This window comes from Ramularia collo-cygni (assembly GCF_900074925.1).
Source record: "Ramularia collo-cygni strain URUG2 genome assembly, contig: RCC_scaffold14, whole genome shotgun sequence".
NCBI classification, from domain to species: Eukaryota; Fungi; Ascomycota; class Dothideomycetes; order Mycosphaerellales; family Mycosphaerellaceae; genus Ramularia; species Ramularia collo-cygni.
The window spans coordinates 84709-103673 of NW_019716268.1; the positions used below are offsets into that span (position 1 = coordinate 84709).

The 18965-nt window shown below is 51.8% G+C and overlaps 8 protein-coding genes; 4 read left to right on the forward strand and 4 right to left on the reverse strand.

Annotated features, from left to right (window-relative positions):
• Positions 1-191: 191 nt before the first annotated feature.
• RCC_08360 (probable regulator of nonsense transcripts) lies at positions 192-3464 on the forward strand (the record flags this gene model as incomplete). The annotated part of the gene is made up of 1 exon (XM_023773611.1): positions 192-3464. The coding sequence occupies one exon, from the start codon at positions 192-194 to the stop codon at positions 3462-3464; it is 3273 nt and encodes a 1090-aa protein (XP_023629379.1).
• Positions 3465-4511: 1047 nt separating this feature from the next.
• Positions 4512-6861, reverse strand: RCC_08361 (uncharacterized protein; the record flags this gene model as incomplete). XM_023773612.1 has 9 exons in its annotated part: positions 4512-4591; positions 4650-4875; positions 4941-5460; positions 5521-5735; positions 5785-6090; positions 6149-6257; positions 6359-6404; positions 6460-6553; positions 6610-6861. The coding sequence occupies 9 exons, from the start codon at positions 6859-6861 to the stop codon at positions 4512-4514; spliced, it is 1848 nt and encodes a 615-aa protein (XP_023629380.1).
• A 437-nt stretch (positions 6862-7298) lies between these two features.
• Positions 7299-8124, reverse strand: RCC_08362 (uncharacterized protein; the record flags this gene model as incomplete). XM_023773613.1 has 3 exons in its annotated part: positions 7299-7398; positions 7460-7609; positions 7754-8124. The coding sequence occupies 3 exons, from the start codon at positions 8122-8124 to the stop codon at positions 7299-7301; spliced, it is 621 nt and encodes a 206-aa protein (XP_023629381.1).
• Positions 8125-8338: 214 nt separating this feature from the next.
• On the reverse strand, positions 8339-10482 carry RCC_08363 (uncharacterized protein; the record flags this gene model as incomplete). XM_023773614.1 has 5 exons in its annotated part: positions 8339-9423; positions 9479-9749; positions 9802-9967; positions 10255-10286; positions 10342-10482. The coding sequence occupies 5 exons, from the start codon at positions 10480-10482 to the stop codon at positions 8339-8341; spliced, it is 1695 nt and encodes a 564-aa protein (XP_023629382.1).
• An 814-nt stretch (positions 10483-11296) lies between these two features.
• On the forward strand, positions 11297-11875 carry RCC_08364 (uncharacterized protein; the record flags this gene model as incomplete). XM_023773615.1 has 3 exons in its annotated part: positions 11297-11348; positions 11411-11577; positions 11630-11875. The coding sequence occupies 3 exons, from the start codon at positions 11297-11299 to the stop codon at positions 11873-11875; spliced, it is 465 nt and encodes a 154-aa protein (XP_023629383.1).
• Positions 11876-12534: 659 nt separating this feature from the next.
• Positions 12535-13680, forward strand: RCC_08365 (uncharacterized protein; the record flags this gene model as incomplete). XM_023773616.1 has 5 exons in its annotated part: positions 12535-12631; positions 12682-13251; positions 13305-13439; positions 13499-13550; positions 13608-13680. 5 exons carry the CDS (start codon positions 12535-12537, stop codon positions 13678-13680), a joined length of 927 nt encoding a protein of 308 aa, XP_023629384.1.
• Positions 13681-14428: 748 nt separating this feature from the next.
• On the forward strand, positions 14429-16996 carry RCC_08366 (uncharacterized protein; the record flags this gene model as incomplete). XM_023773617.1 has 3 exons in its annotated part: positions 14429-14457; positions 14510-14569; positions 14743-16996. The coding sequence occupies 3 exons, from the start codon at positions 14429-14431 to the stop codon at positions 16994-16996; spliced, it is 2343 nt and encodes a 780-aa protein (XP_023629385.1).
• A 379-nt stretch (positions 16997-17375) lies between these two features.
• On the reverse strand, positions 17376-18743 carry RCC_08367 (uncharacterized protein; the record flags this gene model as incomplete). Its single annotated transcript, XM_023773618.1, has 1 exon — positions 17376-18743. The coding sequence occupies one exon, from the start codon at positions 18741-18743 to the stop codon at positions 17376-17378; it is 1368 nt and encodes a 455-aa protein (XP_023629386.1).
• Between the last annotated feature and the right edge of the window lie 222 nt (positions 18744-18965).

Here is an 18965-nt window from a genome sequence, read left to right on the forward strand (position 1 = left end):
TTAACTCCCCCCGGTTGCCATCAACCACCCCACGGCTGAGGAGGCCACGCATAGGATCCCGCCGATACACCGGCACGACTGTCATTTAACCCCTTCGGACTGCGCATCCCTCCGCCGCCGCCACCACCTCCGAAATCCTTCCGCACACCATCTCCCCTCCCTCCCTTCCGCTCCCCTCTCTCATTCCGACCATGGAAGGCGCTTTCACACACGTCGCCAACCATCTCGTGGGCGACTCGGCATCCGCCATCAACGAAGGCGACGACCTCTCCACTCTGGACGCAGGCGAGAGCGCTTTGGACAGTGAATATGGTCGTGGAAACCTGAATGGAGGCCCTCGCCGACGCAGAGGAGGCGACGATGATGAGACGGACGTCTACGATGATGATGACCTCGAATCGCTGGCCAGCCACGCTGTGAACGGAGCAAATGGTCAACCCGCTGCGGCACCCGAGGAGGAGGTCGAACTGCCTGCTCATGCTTGCGCTTATTGCGGTATTCACAACCCAGGCGCCGTCGTCAAGTGCCTGTCATGCACCAAGTGGTTCTGCTCCGCGCGAGGCAATACATCCTCCTCCCACATCATCAACCATCTCGTTCGTGCGCGTCACAAGGAGGTCCAATTGCACCCATCCTCCCCTCTTGGGGACACCACTTTGGAATGCTACAACTGCGGCACGAAGAATGTCTTCTTGCTGGGATTCATTCCAGCCAAGAGTGACACCGTCGTGGTCCTGCTCTGCCGTCAGCCATGCGCCGCTATGCCAAGCAGCAAGGATATGAATTGGGACACCTCAAAGTGGCAGCCGCTGATTGAGGATCGTTCATTTCTCCCGTGGCTTGTCAACACGCCAACCGATCAAGAGCAGATGCGTGCTCGTCACCTCCAGCCACAGGTCATCGCAAAGCTTGAAGAGATGTGGAAGGACAACAGCAGTGCAACAATCCAAGATCTCGAGAAGAGCGCTGGCATCGATGATGAGCCCGCGCCTGTCCTCCTCCGCTACGACGACGCCTATCAATACCAGAACGTCTTTGGCCCGCTCGTCAAGATCGAGGCCGACTACGACCGCAAGCTGAAGGAGTCGCAGAGCCAGGACAATTTGATCGTACGATGGGACTTTGGTCTCAACAACAAACACCTGGCCTCTTTCGTCCTGCCGAAGCTCGAGCTAGGAGATGTCAAGCTGGCAGTCGGGGACGAAATGCGCCTGCGATACACTGGAGAGCTGCGCGCGCACTGGGAAGGTGTTGGCTATGTCATCAAGATTCCCAACAACCAGAGTGATGAAGTGACCATTGAGCTGCGATCTAGAGGTGACCACAAGTCAGTGCCCACTGAATGTACTCACAATTTCACCGCCGATTACGTCTGGAAGGCTACATCTTTCGATCGCATGCAGCTGGCCATGAAGACCTTTGCTTTGGATGAGATGTCAGTTTCAGGTTACATCTTCCACCGCTTGTTGGGACATGAAGTTGCCGCCGCGCCAATGAGAGTTCAAATGCCACGCAAGTTCAGCGTCCCCAACCTGCCAGAGCTCAACGGCTCTCAAATTCAAGCCGTCAAGTCTGTCCTGCAAAAGCCCCTCAGTCTGATTCAGGGCCCACCCGGAACTGGAAAGACTGTCACCTCGGCCACCATCATTTACCACCTTTCTAAGATCAATGGTGGTCAAGTTTTGGTGTGTGCGCCTTCAAACGTGGCAGTCGATCAGCTTTGTGAGCGTATCCACATTACCGGTCTGAAGGTCGTCCGTATTACTGCAAAATCTCGCGAGGATGTCGAGTCTGACGTTGGTTTCCTGTCCTTGCACAGGCAGGTCCAAATGAACGACACCAACCCAGAGCTAAACAAGCTCATCCAGCTCAAGGCGGAGCAAGGCGAGCTGACCAGCCAGGATGAGAAGAAGTTCAAGGCACTCACACGCTCTGCCGAGAGGGAGGTTCTCCAGAATGCCGATGTGATCTGCTGTACTTGTGTTGGCGCGGGTGATCCTCGCCTAGCGAAGCTCAAGTTCCGCACTGTCTTGATCGATGAGAGCACACAATCCGCCGAGCCGGAGTGTATGATTCCTCTCGTACTGGGCTGCAAGCAGGTTGTTCTCGTCGGTGATCACCAACAGTTGGGACCCGTCATCATGAACAAGAAGGCCGCCAAAGCCGGTCTTAACCAGTCTCTCTTCGAGCGTTTGGTCATTCTCGGATGTGCTCCAATCCGACTGCAGGTCCAATACCGCATGCACCCATGCCTATCCGAGTTCCCATCCAACATGTTCTACSAGGGATCCCTTCAAAATGGTGTCACCATGGCACAGCGTCTGCGACCTGATGTTGCATTTCCATGGCCCGTTGCAGACTCTCCAATGATGTTCTGGTCTAACCTGGGCAATGAGGAGATTAGTGCGTCTGGTACATCCTACCTCAACCGCACCGAGGCGCAGAATGTCGAAAAGATTGTCACACGCTTCTTCAAAGCCGGTGTCAGCCCTTCTGCGATCGGTATCATCACTCCATACGAAGGGCAACGCTCGTATGTCGTTCAGAGCATGCAACAGACCGGAACCTTCAAGAAGGAGCACTACAAGGAGGTGGAAGTTGCTTCTGTCGATGCCTTCCAGGGCAGAGAGAAGGACTTCATCGTGCTGTCTTGTGTTCGAAGCAATGACCACCAGGGCATTGGTTTCTTGAGTGATCCTCGTCGTCTCAACGTCGCACTCACGCGCGCCAAGTACGGTCTGGTCATTCTGGGCAACCCAAAGGTGCTCAGCAAGCACCCTCTTTGGCATTACCTCCTTTTGCACTTCAAGGAGCGCAACTGCCTTGTGGAAGGTCCACTCAACAATCTTCAGGTGTCTCTCCTCCAGTTCAGTCGGCCAAAGACCACATACCGTGGTCCACAACGCTACCAGATGGCTTATCAGCACGCCAATCACATGGCTGCTGCCACTGGCAACCGTATGAGCGGTCGCCGAGAGGGTCCACCAGGTGCTGAGAGCATTGTGGGGTACATTCCTGATGACGTCTCTTCAATCCACTCCTCTGCGCTTGGTGGTGCTGCGCTGCCAAGTCRGTACCCACCGATGTTCCAGAGCTTTCAGAACACGTGGCCCACTCTCAACGATCACCAGCGGAATGGCCACATTGGCGACAAGTCCCACCCTGCCCCAGACTCCATTGCCGGCGATAGCGTTGCCGCCAGTGAAATTACAGATGTCACAACCAACGGATCCGTCAAGCCAGGCCAAGGCGGCGTCAGCCTCGCAGGCCTTAGCATCAACGACCTCAACAAGCAAGCTTCCTTGTCTCACTCTGACAAGCTTCGTCGCTACGTCGAAGGTCAGGGTCCACCTCAGCCTCCCATCGGCGCGGGCAGGAATCATCGATCGACCATTGAGGATGAGGACGCGCGCAGCGTTAGCACCGCTTTCGCGAGCCAGGTCGGCATTGGTGGATATGATTGATCTAAGAAACCCATCCAGTGATGTGCATCTCATCTCATCACCCCACACAACTTTTCTCGATTATGCTACTGGGCATATGACATGCTAAGGTGTATGTAAACAAAAGACACAACATGATCTGCCTTAGCTGAGACGCCAACTCCGGCTGGACCTGCAGAAGCAAGCGAGTGCTATGCGTATTGCGCAGCTTGTCTTATCAATGCAGCGTCCTCGTCGAGCAAACTGGTTGACCAGGCCGATGACTTGCAAGATTGCAGGACGAATACATGGCGGCCCCCCTACTCGGTCGATCATCACCAAGCAGGCAATATACCCGCCGAGAATCGGTCAGTCCCATTGCGCCCTCGGCAGCAGCAGTCTCGAATGACTTTCGTCCGCTCGCAAAGCGTGCTGCGGCAACTACACCTGCTTGAGACCAGCGATTAGAGCCCCGTGTGGATTGTCGAAGATAGGTTGCTGAGTTCCACGACTCCTTGCTTTCTTGTCGCGATCTCCCGTCACCTTCGTTAATGACTGGACAAGCTTCGTCACTCTTCGCTGAATGTATGCGGACTGGCCTGGACAATGGGCGAAAGCTGATGGGAGAGAAATACTAGCTTTAGTCGATCGTTCACACATAAAACAACATGGATACTGGAAGGTGGCTTGGCAGCTGCTTTTCTTGTTTCTGTAAAGCTACCATTGTTCCACCTCGTGCTCGTGYTGACGGCTGATGATGCTTATTTGAACGGCGTTGACTTTATGTCAACCTTCATCATTCAAAGTCAGTCTTGAACGACAGTAGACGCACCTCGTTTGTACGTCGGTACAGTACACGAACGTGGAAGAGTACATTCTTCCTGCTGATTCTTCTCCACCCCGATGTACCTCATTGTTGGAGACATTGGCGCTGTTGCTTTCATTACACTACCCCAACCCTAACCCTAAAGATCATTTCTTCAAGACATCGAGACTGGAAGTCAAGGACGAATCACATCGTCAATTGAGAGTGTTTGTTGAGATGAAAGTCATGGTGTCATCTATTTCTATTGACTACCTAGCTCAACACTAAGTTGACGACCTCCGACTATTGAGCGTTCGATCAGCGAGTTTTGGAACAACAGGCTTGATATTGTTAAGCATCACGACTGTGCGTACTGTCAGCATGAAAGATCCATGATTTCAAGGATTTCAACACACACTCACCAACAAACAAGCAAATCGTAACCAGGGGAATCAACCACGGACTCGACGTGAAACTGTTGACGAACTCTGCATTCGTCTCAATCGTAGCCAACAAACACAATCCGAGTCCGATGATGCCGCTGAGAGAAATTCGAGCCATGTGGTATTGGGACTTCTTCCTGTTGCTTAGTGTTGCCATTAAACAGCAAATCATTATCACCAGACCGATTGCGATGAAGAAATAGACCTGTGAGACGTTTATTTGTCAGTAAAGGAGAGATACACATTTGAACGAGTTGGGAGAAAACTTGCATATGTGAGAGCAAAGATTGGTCCGATCCTTCTCAACTGCGCGTTGGCTTCCTCCACGGCATTCTCATCAGTAAAGTCCAGCTTCATCCCAAGATACTCGTTGACCTCCGTTTCATTCACAGGAGGCGCGAATCCCGCAATGTTGTAAATCGCGCGGTTGGTGATGCGATACATCCATTCAAACGCGTTATCCGCGGCTTCGAAATTCTCAGTGCCATTGGACATGGCAGCCAAGGCGTTTGCTGAATCCGCCAGGTTGCCCGTGTATTCCAGCGTCTCTTGGTATCCCATCGATGTCTGCAATGAGGCGTAGAGGTAGGCCGTCGTGGTGAGGTAGACATCTTCGCTGAGGTGCCGTAGTTCTGCGAGCGGTATGCCGGGTTCGAGCTTGGATTTCCAGATTGCGGCTTGTCTTGCATATGTATCTGTTTCTTCGACTGCTRCCCGCCATGCGATACATTGAGACATACCTTCAAGGGCGAGAACAAGAGCGAGGTGGAGTGGAAAGTGGAGGAACGACCTAGATGGAGAGGGGAGATTGTGAGCTCATGCAGAGGAGTGATTGCAGGAGGGAACGTACCAGATTTGTTGCCGAATTGTGCCAAAGTGTCGCTTTTCCTCCATCCAGTCAAAGTAGATCATATATATAAAGTAGATGATGAGCACCCCGCAGACGACGTTTGCGACGGTTGATGGAACACCAATTTGAAGACCTCCATCGGATTGAACGATTCGTTGGCATCGTTTTGCAAGACCAATGATGCCCTCCCCCAGAATGATGAGGGTCAGGAGTGACTGTGAATGATGAGTAGAACCCACATGACAAGGACATGATGTTGCTTACCATTCGCTGTACAAGATGTGTGCCTTTGAAAGAGACGTTTCTCCACACACAAGATATAGTGGTTGCAACGATTGTCTCCAACACTGCAACCACGTACCAGACCAGATAAGTGTGGTTCTCTCCTTTGGCATCAAGCTTAAAGGACCAGAAAAGACCCAGGTATGCCATTGCAGCGATGAAATAGGTCAAAGCAATGCATCCCATGGGCACAAGCATTTGCTTGTATTTCCGAGTGAACCACATGGATTGGAGATATTGGAGTACCAAGCTGATGCGGCTCGCCATCAAGATCAAGGTGAGAGCTTTCTATCATGGCATTAGGCGATGATACTCTCCAGTCCCTCTCCGTGTGTGTCCAACTCACAAAGTAGCCCAGTGGTAGAACCTTTGCAAACTCACTGTACTGTGTCGACAAGTCTGGTTTCTGGCCCGCGTCGAATTTGGGTCCTACAATACAGAATCCGACCATCACCCTGTGAGCTGCGTTAGCGAATGTGCAGCTCTTCGATTGATCTAGATGTCGTGATAATAGTCGATGGAACTACCGCTGACCATATTCGCAGAGGAATCTTACATGAACTGTACAACTTTCATGACACGGTCGTATGCAGAATCCATTGCTAATGGCTGGTCAGATCGAGACGAGAATCACCTAAACAAAAGGATGTAGCTCACAGAATCGAACATCATAAAGACTGACTTGATACCAAGTGAACCACAGGACACAGAAGAATCCAGCTGCCTGTTTGAGGGTTTCGCTGTCGTTCACCTGAAGACGGCTGTCAGCCAGGAATCCAAAATGCCTGATACCTCCAGGAGACGAACCTCATGTACAGTCAAGAAGACGGAGAGGTTGGCAACAAAGAAGAGATCGTAGAAGAGTTCCGAGTTTGTGGTTTCATTATGTCGGTGGAACTGTGGACTGTCGAGAAAGGCGTCTTCTTCATTTGTCGACTGGGAATCTCCTTTTGGTTCAGGTTCGCCTGCGGTGGAGTCTTCTGAATGCCCTCGAGAAGTAGTCTGCTGTTTATGGAGCAGAGGGCTCTTGAACAACGGGAGATGATCCTCGTGAGGCATTTTCGGCGCAAAGGGGTAGCACCAGGAGATGGATTATTGCAGCGTAGACCCAGCTATGGGTCACAATGGTGGTGATCGTGTATGCTCTAGCATTTTCGAGAGCAGGCAAAGGTCGGAACGTATCTGCGCAAAACAGAAAAGCTCAGGATGAAAGATAGTCAAGCTGCGATTGTTGACCGCGCAATCCCGCGACCTGCATATGGACAACGGTTGAACCATGCTCGAAATTAGGTTCATCCGATACAACGCTGCGATCAGTCAGCAAAGTACACGTTCACACCCAACACTACTCGTCCATTTGCTCTCGAGTCTCGACATATCCTTCCTGCATGAGCAGTAAGATCCATGACGACGCTCGATATGGTCTGGATGCCATCATCAGAACTTCTGCTGGAGATGCGTCTTTTCATCCTTCGCTTCATGCATCTGACACCACACTAGTYCCATATCGAGCCGCCCGCGAAACCGCACAGCGTCTTCCGAAACCATATAAAGCTCAGTCGCATTCCGGACGATAGTTTCCGCTCGCGCTCGGTCCTGCATCCCGTGAGTCACTAACAACGAATGGTAGCTGCGTAACCTCAACGAATATCCATACGATTTTGAGATTATGCGCACGATTCTGCACGAAGGATGGAGCTTCAAAGTGACGTGCTTGATGAGGTCGTGTCGGTGAAGGTGCTGCTGATTGATGTCCAGCTTTTGCCCAGCACTGTCAGGTTCGTTGGAATCGGTGTATCCTTCAAAGCTGTTCAAGTTTCAATGATTTGTTCAGCCATACCGAACCATATTCATCTCAGCTACGCCTTCATCTCTTCTTCGATGGCCCGCAGTTGTGAATAGGCGATCGACCTGCCATACGATTGCTTATAGGCTCCGATTGCGAACTTACTTCTTGTTGGTGGATGGCTGCGGATACTGCGAGTCAAAGATCCCGAGTTCACAGGTCTCGCTCTGGGTCAAGCCTGTTGCAGACGACGCATTCCATGCCCCTTCAACGCTGTATGGATTGTCGTTCCCAGGCAGCCTCCACAGTTTGACCCTGACATCTCTGCCTTCGACCATGACTTTAAGCTTCAGATATAAGCATTGGCCGAGGAACTTTCTACGTGTGGCACATTTGCCGTCCCTGGAAACGAATATCCTGAGAGTGAGTGTATCACCAAGAGGTTCGCCAGTGGGCAAGATGCGCCTCATGGTCTTGTCCATCGTCTTCGCAGATTGACAGGACGATTGCGGCATCTCTGTCTCCAGCCAGAGCATGCTCAAGCCAAGTCTCGTGAAGATTTGTGTATCGACCGTTCACTGTAGTTCCCTATCTCATGACGAACGCTCGTCAACATCATCATGAGCATGTGGTACTTACGATCATGTGTGAATGGACAGTGCGCTACAGTCGTATTCTAGGTTCAGGTTGAATCTAGGAAATGAGGAGGGCAATGCGGTAAGCTCTAACATCAAGCACATGCCTGCAGACTCAATATCCACTCCTCAGACTGCTCCAGAAGCGTGGATCCAGAACACCGTTACCAAAGTAGGTCAACGAATCAAAGGACAAGGATTGGCGTCCCGCGACCTCTCCACTCACATCTGCATCGTGGAGGAACAGCCGCTTGATACCTTCGCCGACTTCTCGAAATCGCTGCAGCAACCCCTCGTGCCGGAAAGATAGCGGATCTTTTGCAGGTGCGGATGCCATGTGAGAACACAACGCATCGAGGACTGTTTCGGGCTGCAGCATCGACGTCAAAGCTCCAGCTTCCCAACCGCCCGTACTGGGCTTGGAGACTTTTGCCATGAGGAGCAGGATCTCCAAGAAATTTGTCCAATCTACGATTGCAATTCGATGCAAGGTCGATGCGGGTCTGGAAAGAAGCTCATCGGCATACTCTTTCACTGCACATGCGCATTGGATCAAGGTAGAAGAATCGAGTGTCGGATGAAGTCGCAACAGCCGTTGGTAGATGTGAAGATTCACAGCCGCGTATCCAAGAGAGCTGGCCAGAGAGGGATATTCTCGTTTTAGTGCTTTCACTCGATGGAGTGTTGATTTTGTATGAAGCTCCATTGAATGTGTTGAGGTGGCCACCTCGCCATTGTGTTCATTCACAATTTCCGAGAATTCGTCCAATGCTCGCGTCAGTTCAAGAGAAGCAGTCAGTTCCTGGTCTGATGGCAAAGCACCAATACGGCTTGCGTTCACGGCTGCTGGTCGAAGATTGTCCGTCCAACGGAGTGGGTTTGGCTTGTCGTACCCGGTCGCACAGAGTGTGCTGCAGAGATAGTAACACCCAACGAATGCTCGATCCCGTTCGAGATTGCTTCCTGGACTGTCCGTGGTACTGAAACCAGCTTGATACAAACCGAGGTCCCCTGCAATGCCTGCCAACAAGCAAAGCTTTTGGTAAGTATGTTGTTGAGAAAGGTAATGATGCTGCCAAGCAAGGTAGACGAGTAGGCCTGTGAGTAGGTCAAGGCTAGACTCGTCGCTGAGGATGGCCTTCAACGACAGACAATAGAGGAAGGCTTGGCTCAAACGGTCTTGTGTTGTTGGCGAAGAAGCTGAGATGGAATCAGCGTTTCCGTTGGGGATTACCACGCGCCATCCTACACATACCCGATGCTACCGTACACACCGCGAGCGTCATGATAGGACGATAAGCCACCATGGCAACCACGTCTGCGGCAGGCGATAACTCGACGAATGGAAAGTATGGTGTCAACTGTTGGAAGACGGTGAAAGAGTTTGCCACGAATTTGTAGTCAACTCCTTTCAGGAGATCTTCGTATGCCGGAGAACTCCCAAGACCTCGCGAAAACAACGAGAAGAATGTCTTGCTGCCGGTATTTGATAGGTCGTGTCGAAGGACTAAAGCGCTCGTGTCGGTCTATAGACTTTCTGTCAGTATTGTACACCATGTCATTCTAAACCTGACACACCGGCTGTACAGATGTTGCTTTTGAACTTGGAGGGTCGAATAGCGATGGTCGGCTCGGTGTTGCAATGCTTTGATTCACCGCCCCGTCGGGAAGTCCTCCTTCGAGCGTTTGGCGCTTCCGCGCTTTGGGGATGGCGGGAACGCATTCGCGGTCCACGCGGTGGCATCTGTATGAGAGATCAGACCCTTTGACACTATCTCATCAAATTGACATGGTTGAGCTGATCTGAAGTAGCCGGCTACTGACGACATCATGGGACTACGCATGAGGGTCGAGTGCTCAGCCATAGATTGTCTTGAACGTTCACTCTCGCACTCTGTTGCTGAAAGGCTGATGTCCTCAGATCCTACTGCTGAATGGGATTGACTTTCCTTTCGGGAGAGAGGACCGAGGGAGTGTTGCGTATTATTGGCAGCTTTATTGACTGGCTATCAAGCCAATGTCTGGACCTACCTCTCACATTTGCCATTGTCCTGAGCAACACACTATCATGATACGCGATCAGTCGAAGCTCCTGTTTCGTGAATTCACCATGGATACAACCTTCATTTTGAGGTTCGAACATGCTTGACATGCCGTATTCCGGCCTTGTCTCCTTCGCTTGAGCTTCCCAGACGCCTTGGTCCCAGCGGCTTCGTCCATGTCCGCTGGAGGAGATTGAGGCGTGTTGGTAGTCTCCATTTCTGCTCCAGGTGTTCCAATCATCCGTCAATATCAATGTCAATATCAATGTCAATATCAATGTCAATGTCAATGTCAATGTCAATGTCAATGTCAATGTTTGATGGCAGGATCCCGACCGGGTGAGAAATGGAACCTGGAAGCCACCGGTCGGTGCCCGGATACTCGGCATAGCTTCCTAGATCTACTAGCTTGTCTTATACAACAATTAACGCCAACTTGTTGCCGAAGGGGCATATTGTTGCGTAACGGTGTGCTTCTTACGTATTTTTGTCGATTACGAATGAAACACCCAACCTTGAAGGTACCTTACCTTACTGACTGCCGGCCGCCGCCGCCCGGTTGGTCGCACCCAGTGAACCTCACCCGGGGGAACCGCGCACTGCCCCTGCAGCGACGACGTACAGCACGGCTAGCAGAACTATTCTTGCCGCTCCGTCGCTACTCGTATCCGACGCACAAGTACACACCGGAGTAGGTACACTTCACGATTTCCAGCGCTCTGCCGTCACCGCGGTGTCGAAAGGAGAAGCCTCCGCTGCTTGTCGTCTTTCTACCCGCCGGAGGCAAGAACGCGAACCATCCGATCTCGTCCCATATCTCCGTATGCAGGCAGTACCTTATACACAGCTGGCCAGTCAGCGCTCTCGACGTAGGTTGTATTTCTGACATACTTCCTTTTCTTCATGCAAGACTTTGTCCATCGTCGCTATTTGGTATCATTCCTCCCCTCTCTCATTTCTTCCCCATCATAATRACTCGCATTTCGATCCTTGCGTCAATGGTTCTTTTGCTCCCATTCTTTGGAGCTGCTATGCCACGAGGCGTCAAATTTTCCGTCAAGAGGCAATCTGGCTCTACTTGTGGTGAGGCTCGTCTTTCCCGGACTAGAATCCAACTCGAGTACTAAATTGCCTTGAAACGCTAGGCGAGACGCTTTCAACTACACAGATGGACGACTCTACGTATGTTGTTCAGCAAGAACCCGAAGCATCATCAGGACCTGGCATAACCGGACTACTGGAGTATGGTGCCGATCCTGATGCAGACGACGATCGATTGATACGGACTGAGACAGGTCGTCGCTTCGAGGAGGTATCGACCCTCTCACAGCCCAGCATTGAAGTCAAACATTAATTTCATTTAGATCGATCTCCTTATCGACCCCGACTCCTTCGCCATTGGATTGACACTGACCACTGAAGGAGTCATTCTCGGGACTTTTTACGGCTCCTTGAGAGACACTATTACGATCGAAGTCAAGACGGAAAACATCAGTGGAAATACCAAATTTTTCCTTAGAAATGGCAATGAAGTGTGGCACGCGGTCAATCTTACTAGTAGCTCCCCAAAAGCTACTTTGGATGAAGTTTACAAAGTCTTCGCTATCTAGATTGATGTCCTCATCGACCACTCATCATTGCTAGGCAACGCGACTGCAAGACTAGTCCCTTACCGTGCTTTAGCAAGCGAGGTGAATGTGCAGCAATTCAAATGGTCTCAAAGTACCTAGGTTGAAGCACWAATCGCCCAAAAGAATTACCTAAATGGGTAACAGCAAGAGTACGGGTGAATTCTGATTATTTCTTGTCCTTCTCCCATATCCAGTCAACGGAACTCTTATGTGTATTTAGAAGTAGTAGTAGCGCTGCCAGCGACTCTCGACATCACCGATGTAAGAGGGTCAATCTCAAGCTCCTGAGTCATGTGGCCAGAGTCACTCAACATACTTCTCATCTCGTCCCCACCAACGACACATTGTATCATCGACATCACCGACAGCAGCTTTCAGCTGTTCCAAGTCCACCCATACCAGTGGCTTATATAACAGACACTTCCCCAGGACTCAACTGCCTCTCTGCAGATCTTACTAATCCCACGCAATCCGAACCCCTCTTGTCCCTCTAGCCTCAGTGCGCAACTAAAGTGCCGAGGCCCTGAATAAGTTACCCAATCAAGTTGTAGACATTCACTACCTCCACAGCCTGTAAGACACCAAGAGTGGACACACTACCGCTCCTCACATCCTGGTCATAATCCTTGCTAACAGTCATGAGAACCAGCTCTTGTGTTGCGGCTCTGCTCGCCTCTACTTTTACCAACGCTGCTGCTGTAATAATCCCGCGGCAGTCAAAGCCCAAGACACAAGGTGAGAGCTCCATTTTCAACATTGGAACTTCATACCTAACTTGACAACAGTCTCGGAAACACTCTATCAGGAGCTCCTGTACTACGGCCGCTATGCTCCCACCTACCCAGAGGCACCATGCCAGAATCCTCCAAGCAATACCGTAGTCCAGGGATTTGCAAACTCCAACCCAGATACCGAAATGACCCTCTTCCGATCAGACACTGACCGCGAACTCGTCATGGCTTTCCCCGGTACTGCAAGTCTCGGCGATCTATTAACAGACCTCGGGAGTATCATGGTGCCATATAACTCGTCTGGAATTTACTGCCCAGATTGTAAAGTCCACGCAGGGGTTTTGAACGCATGGAATGGTATAGAGCCTCAAGCCAAGGAAGTCCTCGATCAGGCCATTGCTCAGTATCCCAACTACAAGTTCGTGATTGTCGGTCACAGCTTGGGTGCGGCCATTGCACAGTTTGCATACAACGGGCTCGCAAGCCAAGGTTATAAGATTCGTGCCGCTTACACCTACGGGCAATTCCGTGTTGGCAACCCGGCGTTTGCAGACCTTGTGGATAAACTCTCCGGCTCTTCGGATACATGCGTTGGCAACTACCACCGCGTTACCCACGCTGATGGTAGGCTGTTTGTTAGAAGATCTTTCGCAAGCAGGATTGCTAATTTGCTGTAGATGGCGTTCCTCAAATTCTTACTACCCAGGAGGGATACCGCCATCCTCGCAACGAGTATTGGTTCGAAGCAGGGCCCGGCAACAACTCCGCCGTCACTACAACATTTCAATGCCATGGTCAGGAGCCGACAGATTGTGAGTGTGTCGTTGTGTCTCAACAGGCTTGTCTCACTAACAATCATCTTTCCCTCCAGGCAACTACTCGCAGTTCGCCATTGGTGTGGTCGGCATCAACTTGGCACACATGTAAGTGAAACCTAGCCTCAGGTGGACGGAAACTTCGCAGTGCTGACTACGCCACAGAAAGTATCCGGGTGTCAATATCGTCGGGTGCGGAGGATTCGGTCCCCTTGTTGGCACCGAGCTGCCATTCTGAACGTCCGTGTAGCGAGATCACGGTGCCCGAAACAAAAAAAGTCTTGCTTCKTCGCCATTTGTATAAAGATCATTACGACCACCCAAACATGGTGTCGTCTACTGTGCACCTGTCGGGAGGTAACTGCGAGAAGGGCGTACATCTGCCAGATCAATCATGTCGAGGCGCAAATGAGAAACATTTACTCATACGGTCGAACATTCCACATGCCTCCTTGGATCGCCTCATCAGCAACATCGATCCCCTTATATGTGTTCACACCGTTAGTGTTTTCGCCAAGAGGCTGTCTGGAATTGGACAGCAAGATCTCCTGCCAACGCGGCAGCACCATAGCGTAGGGGTTGTAGGATGGCCGTTTGTACCAATTGTTGAGACGACGCTCTTGACCTTCTTCTAGTGTCAGCGATGAACCTGTCGAGATCACAATCGCTAGGACTTACCCTTGTTTCAAACAAAGTTGGGAAGATCTCCCGAGACATCGAAGAACTGCTTGAGCATCTCTCCGTTGAGGTAGCCATTAGGTTCCTCGGCCTAGAGGGAAGTATGGAAGGTAAGGGTAACCGCTGGCGTGAAGTCGGAAAGCAGAATTTGGTGTGAGCATAAGGTACCGGACGGGACTTCCCGCTGGACCCTGATGTTGCAGTTCACGGCACTTTTTCCGAGCTACACCGCCTTCCCACCGCAGCCCATTACCGCCAACCTTCCATACCAACGATTCTGCCGACCATCTCATTGAACGAGGCCCGTCATGGGCCGCAGGCCGAATGCGCTTGTCAGGCGCGTATCTATTGTCCTGGAAGCGCCCGTTCGACGGCTGACCGTCTTCCAGCGAATACTTTGCAAGGGGCGCCAAATGCTCCGACACTAGCAACAGATACTCCCACACTTGGTAGGTCTTGATCATTCTTCACCACCCTCAAGAAAGGCAGTGAAGGATGGCGTATCACCTTATCGGTCTCATTTCTTTGTATGCGTGAAGCAATAGCGGCTGGGATTTGGGGTTCAGTCCATTCGGGAAGATGCTACATTGAGACTTCTCAGCGTGGACTGACAGATCAACAGCAAAAGATGCGGAGAAAACTTCCCCAAAGGCAGGGTCGATAGCCTGATGAGCCATCTGCTACGGCGCTGCTCTCACACAAGTCAGCTTGAGCGAACCTTCATCTATCGATCAATTCAACAACAGAATCCAACAGCTCCTTCTCGGGAAGACGAGAACCCTCCATCCACTGGCTTGGCGGACAATGGCAAGGAATCAGAAGTGCAAGGAGAAACGCTATCACCAGTACTCCATCAAGTGCAGCAACAGTCTGCACTTGACACACTGGCCGAAGTTTCAAGACGGCAGCTCGACATTTCTGCCCATGTCCAATCCCGCCAGGATGTCGAAGTTGAACCGAAGACGCCTGAGGTCGACCAACAAAATCCATACGGGCAATTGTATTCCCAGCTCAGAGAAGCAGTCGATGCAGCACCAGCCGCTCCCAATGCTGAAGATGCGCAGTCGTCCACATTCCATGCTTCTACGCTGAATACCAGCTCGGCGGCACCGCTAGTGGAAACAGCATCCGCCGCAACTGAGCAGCTAGAGCAGATAGTACGGCAGGACAATCTTGACCCTGCKCTAGAAAGTCACGATGCGCACAGGAGAGAGGAGCTCGACTCGCACAAGCCATCCGAAGCAGACTCTACCCATACTTCGCCACCAGGAATCTCACAGTTTATTTCCAGGCCCATTGGATTTACCAGCCTACCTGCTGACGACGACCATGAGCCAATGTCGTGGGTCTCAAGCAACGGTCCGATTGAGTTGTATCCATCATCTCACAGTCTCCGGAACATCATGGCAAAGGCGAAGAAACCCATGAGTTTCCTCCCAAAAGATGGTGTCACAGTTGCGCACACCTTCCCGAGCAGTCTTTCCGATGCTATGGCGGCATCTAACCAACCCATGTCCGGTTTTGGACCTCTTCGAAATGACACCAAGGTACGCAGCAGGTTCTCGGACGATCGTCGGAAAGAGGTCCAAGAAACCCGTAAGCGTGGGGCCTGTATCCGATGTCGTATGCTGAAGAAACCGTGCTCGGAAGGTACACCATGCAATGCTTGTAAAGTTGTAGGATCTGCCCGCCTGTGGAAGGGGTCGTGTTTGCGGACAAGACTGGCGGACGAATTCACCTTGTGGTCTGCTGCATTATTCACCAATAGAGCCCAGAGCGCAGTAGCCGGTGCATCTCAAGGCTTGGAAGATATTTCGATCGACGCTGCAATCGAGGTACGGCTCTCTTCAGGCAGTGACTCCTACATCAGTCTTCCCGCGAGGAGGTACAACCAAAACAACCTGGCTCGACAACAAAACGCAAGGAATGCATACGGTGGTGACGATCCGGACCTAGTATTGCGAGCCCAGTTTGAAGCGCACATGGAGAGTCCTCCGGTGTATCTCCTGGAAGAAGATGCTGTTGTGTCGTCCAAGCTCGAGGAGCACATCGGCCGTTTGTTTGATTGTCATATCGACCATGAGCCCTCTCATTTCCTAAAGGCCACTCTTCAACATGCCCAGACTTTACTGCGTGAAGAAGAGAGCGAGGCAACAACATCAGATCCCCTCTCCACGAACTCTGCACGCACAAGCTACACATTCCAACACCAACTTCTCCGCAACGTCGTCGAACTCTGGATTTTGACTAGGATTTTGACTCGAAAAGATGATTCCGAGATTCACATCCGACTGCCTCCGGAAGAATCACATCCCGAGCTGCTCCCTCAAAACATACCCATATTGCGCGCCCAAATCCTGTCATCTCTCGAGTCCCGYAGCGCAACTCTCGGCAAATCCATCACGAATGAGCTGGAACGCCGACTCCTCCAACGCCAACAAGTATCCCGATTTGGGACTTTCATTGCCTCAGTCCTTTTACTAAACTGTATCGAGCGCATGGCAGAATTCTTCCACGAGATCGAAACGAACGACAGAGAAACCGAATCTCCACCATTATGGCCTCAAGGATCCCACTTTGCAGACCTTCTAATCATGCTCTTACGCATGAGAGGTCTCCCGCCCAAGACGAAAGCAGATTCCCAGGGAAAACTGGTGGTTGCGATTCCGTCGACCAATGAAAATCCCGCTAGACCGGTATCAGCGACGAAGAAAGCTGAGCGCGAAGCGTTGGAATTGGCGACGGAGTGGTTGAATCCGTTGAAATTGGACTATGAAGCGTTGGTGAGGACCAGTGATGATGAGCATCGAGAAGGGACGTGGGATATGAGGTTCGTTTGCCGAGCTTTATTGTCTGTAGACGGAGTTAGGAAGTGAGAAGGGGTACACATCGATTGGTGAAGTGAGTGTGTATGCAGCCGTGGTACGAGACGATTCAACAGGTTGCAGACCGAGACGTGGTGGAAGCAAGCGGCTCGCAATGAAATCCTCATCTGATACATCTCTCACGCAGCGTGACACTGCCACCATCACCTGAATTAAGTCTATCGAAGTTCAAGATGAACAATGTAACATCGAAGGTTTCCTTTCGATTTCGTCTGTCTACATAGGAAAGGAAACAAAACGCATTTCGTGCCCGCAGTATCTGTCGAGTTTGCGGGAGAGTGGGGGGGATATCAGTCTTAGCCTCAAGGTAGTAGCCATGTTATCGTTCATTCCCTTCCAGGTAAAAACGCCATTCCCAATAAATTGCTTCTCAATTTCGAACGGCATCTAGTTCCTCAATGAACCTGTAGATGCCTTCAAATCCTTGGTACTCCAATGGACTGTGCTTCTCGGATCCGTAACTCCCAGAGTGGATCGATTGATAGCTACCTTTGGATGACATCCATGGATTGTGATGCTGCTCAGCCTCCTCCGCGAGGATGTCGACATAACCGCTTTCAGACCGTGTGGAGTAGTCACCTTCGCTGGCGGTGTGTGACGGGGTAATCATATCGTCTAGACTGATGACGTGTCGTTGCGGCATCTTGACGGGCTCGCAGTAGAACTCAGCGCCATCGGATTCCGAAGCTTCACCCGGGGCGAAGGGAAACAACATGGCAATCTCAGTCCCGGCGAAAGAGTCAAACGCCTCATCTTGGATAACATTCCCGCGTTGAACGTTGAGTCCCTCGCAAAGACGCTCTACACTTTCGGCGTCGCAGCCGGGGAAGTGGACGCATAAGCTGGATCCCTCGTACGTGATGGGAAGATCTCCCAATGCGGAGAGCCGTTTGAGGTCATTGAGGACTGCCGCAAGATCTTTGAGAGCACGAGAAAAGTCGACGGAGAGGGCATTAACCAGACCGTCGGTGTTCAAGTGGTCGACATGCTCCAGGGAGTCCGAAGACATGGAGTAGCCTGCGACGGCGCCAAGGGGAGTGAAGGCGGTGATGGTTGGGTTGACCAGGAACTCAATCCGGGAGCCAGGGGTGGCCTTGGGGAGAGAGCGCATCTTGCGGCCCGTCTCTTCTTGGAGGGTAGAGACAGCCTTGAAGCGCTTCTCACCGTTGGAACCCATACCATCAAATTGTGCTTTCTGACCGGAGATGAAGAATGCTCGGACGGCCTGGGAGACATTCTGGATGACGTGTGCATTGCTGGCGGGGGTGTGGGAGAAGAAACGAGCTCCTCCTACACGACCCGAAACGCCGAGGGCATATCCGCCGGCAGTCCGTCCCAGTGATCCACCCGTCAGGTTCGGCCGCAGCGTAGATGCGAATGGTGCTCGACCAGACGACTGAGCAATGTACCCGCTAACACGGGACTTGGGGAAGGCAGATCGATTGTATTTGGCACCGGATTGGCCTGCGGACGAGGTAAAGTGTCGAGCAGTCTCATTCACCGACCGCCGAGCGGTGGAGTACCATCGAGACTGGGTCTGGCGGACCTTTGCGAGGTGGTGGAGCGGGTGCTTGGGTGTGTTGCGAACCAGAATTGGCTCGAGTTGGGCGGCTCGCTGGGCCTGGCCGGAGAGCTGAGCATCGATGGCGGCAGCTCCTTTGGCCAAGGCCTGCTTGAGTTGTTTGGCATGTCTCGCGAGGAGACTATGCCAGTGCATCATGCCCGGTATGGGAGGCATGATGCAGGTATAGTGTTATTATCAGCAAGAGTGGTGATGGCGTTGTTGCAATGGAGGGGACGTAGATGGAGTGGCTGATGCGGTGATGGAATGTAGGGGTCCAGGTGGCGAAGCATCCGGCAGGAGCTCGGCTCGGAGATCGACAGTCAGCCCTACAGATCTGCTGATAGGCTTGGCGTCGACCTATGGTATGTTGTTCCATCTCGACCATCCACCTGCACA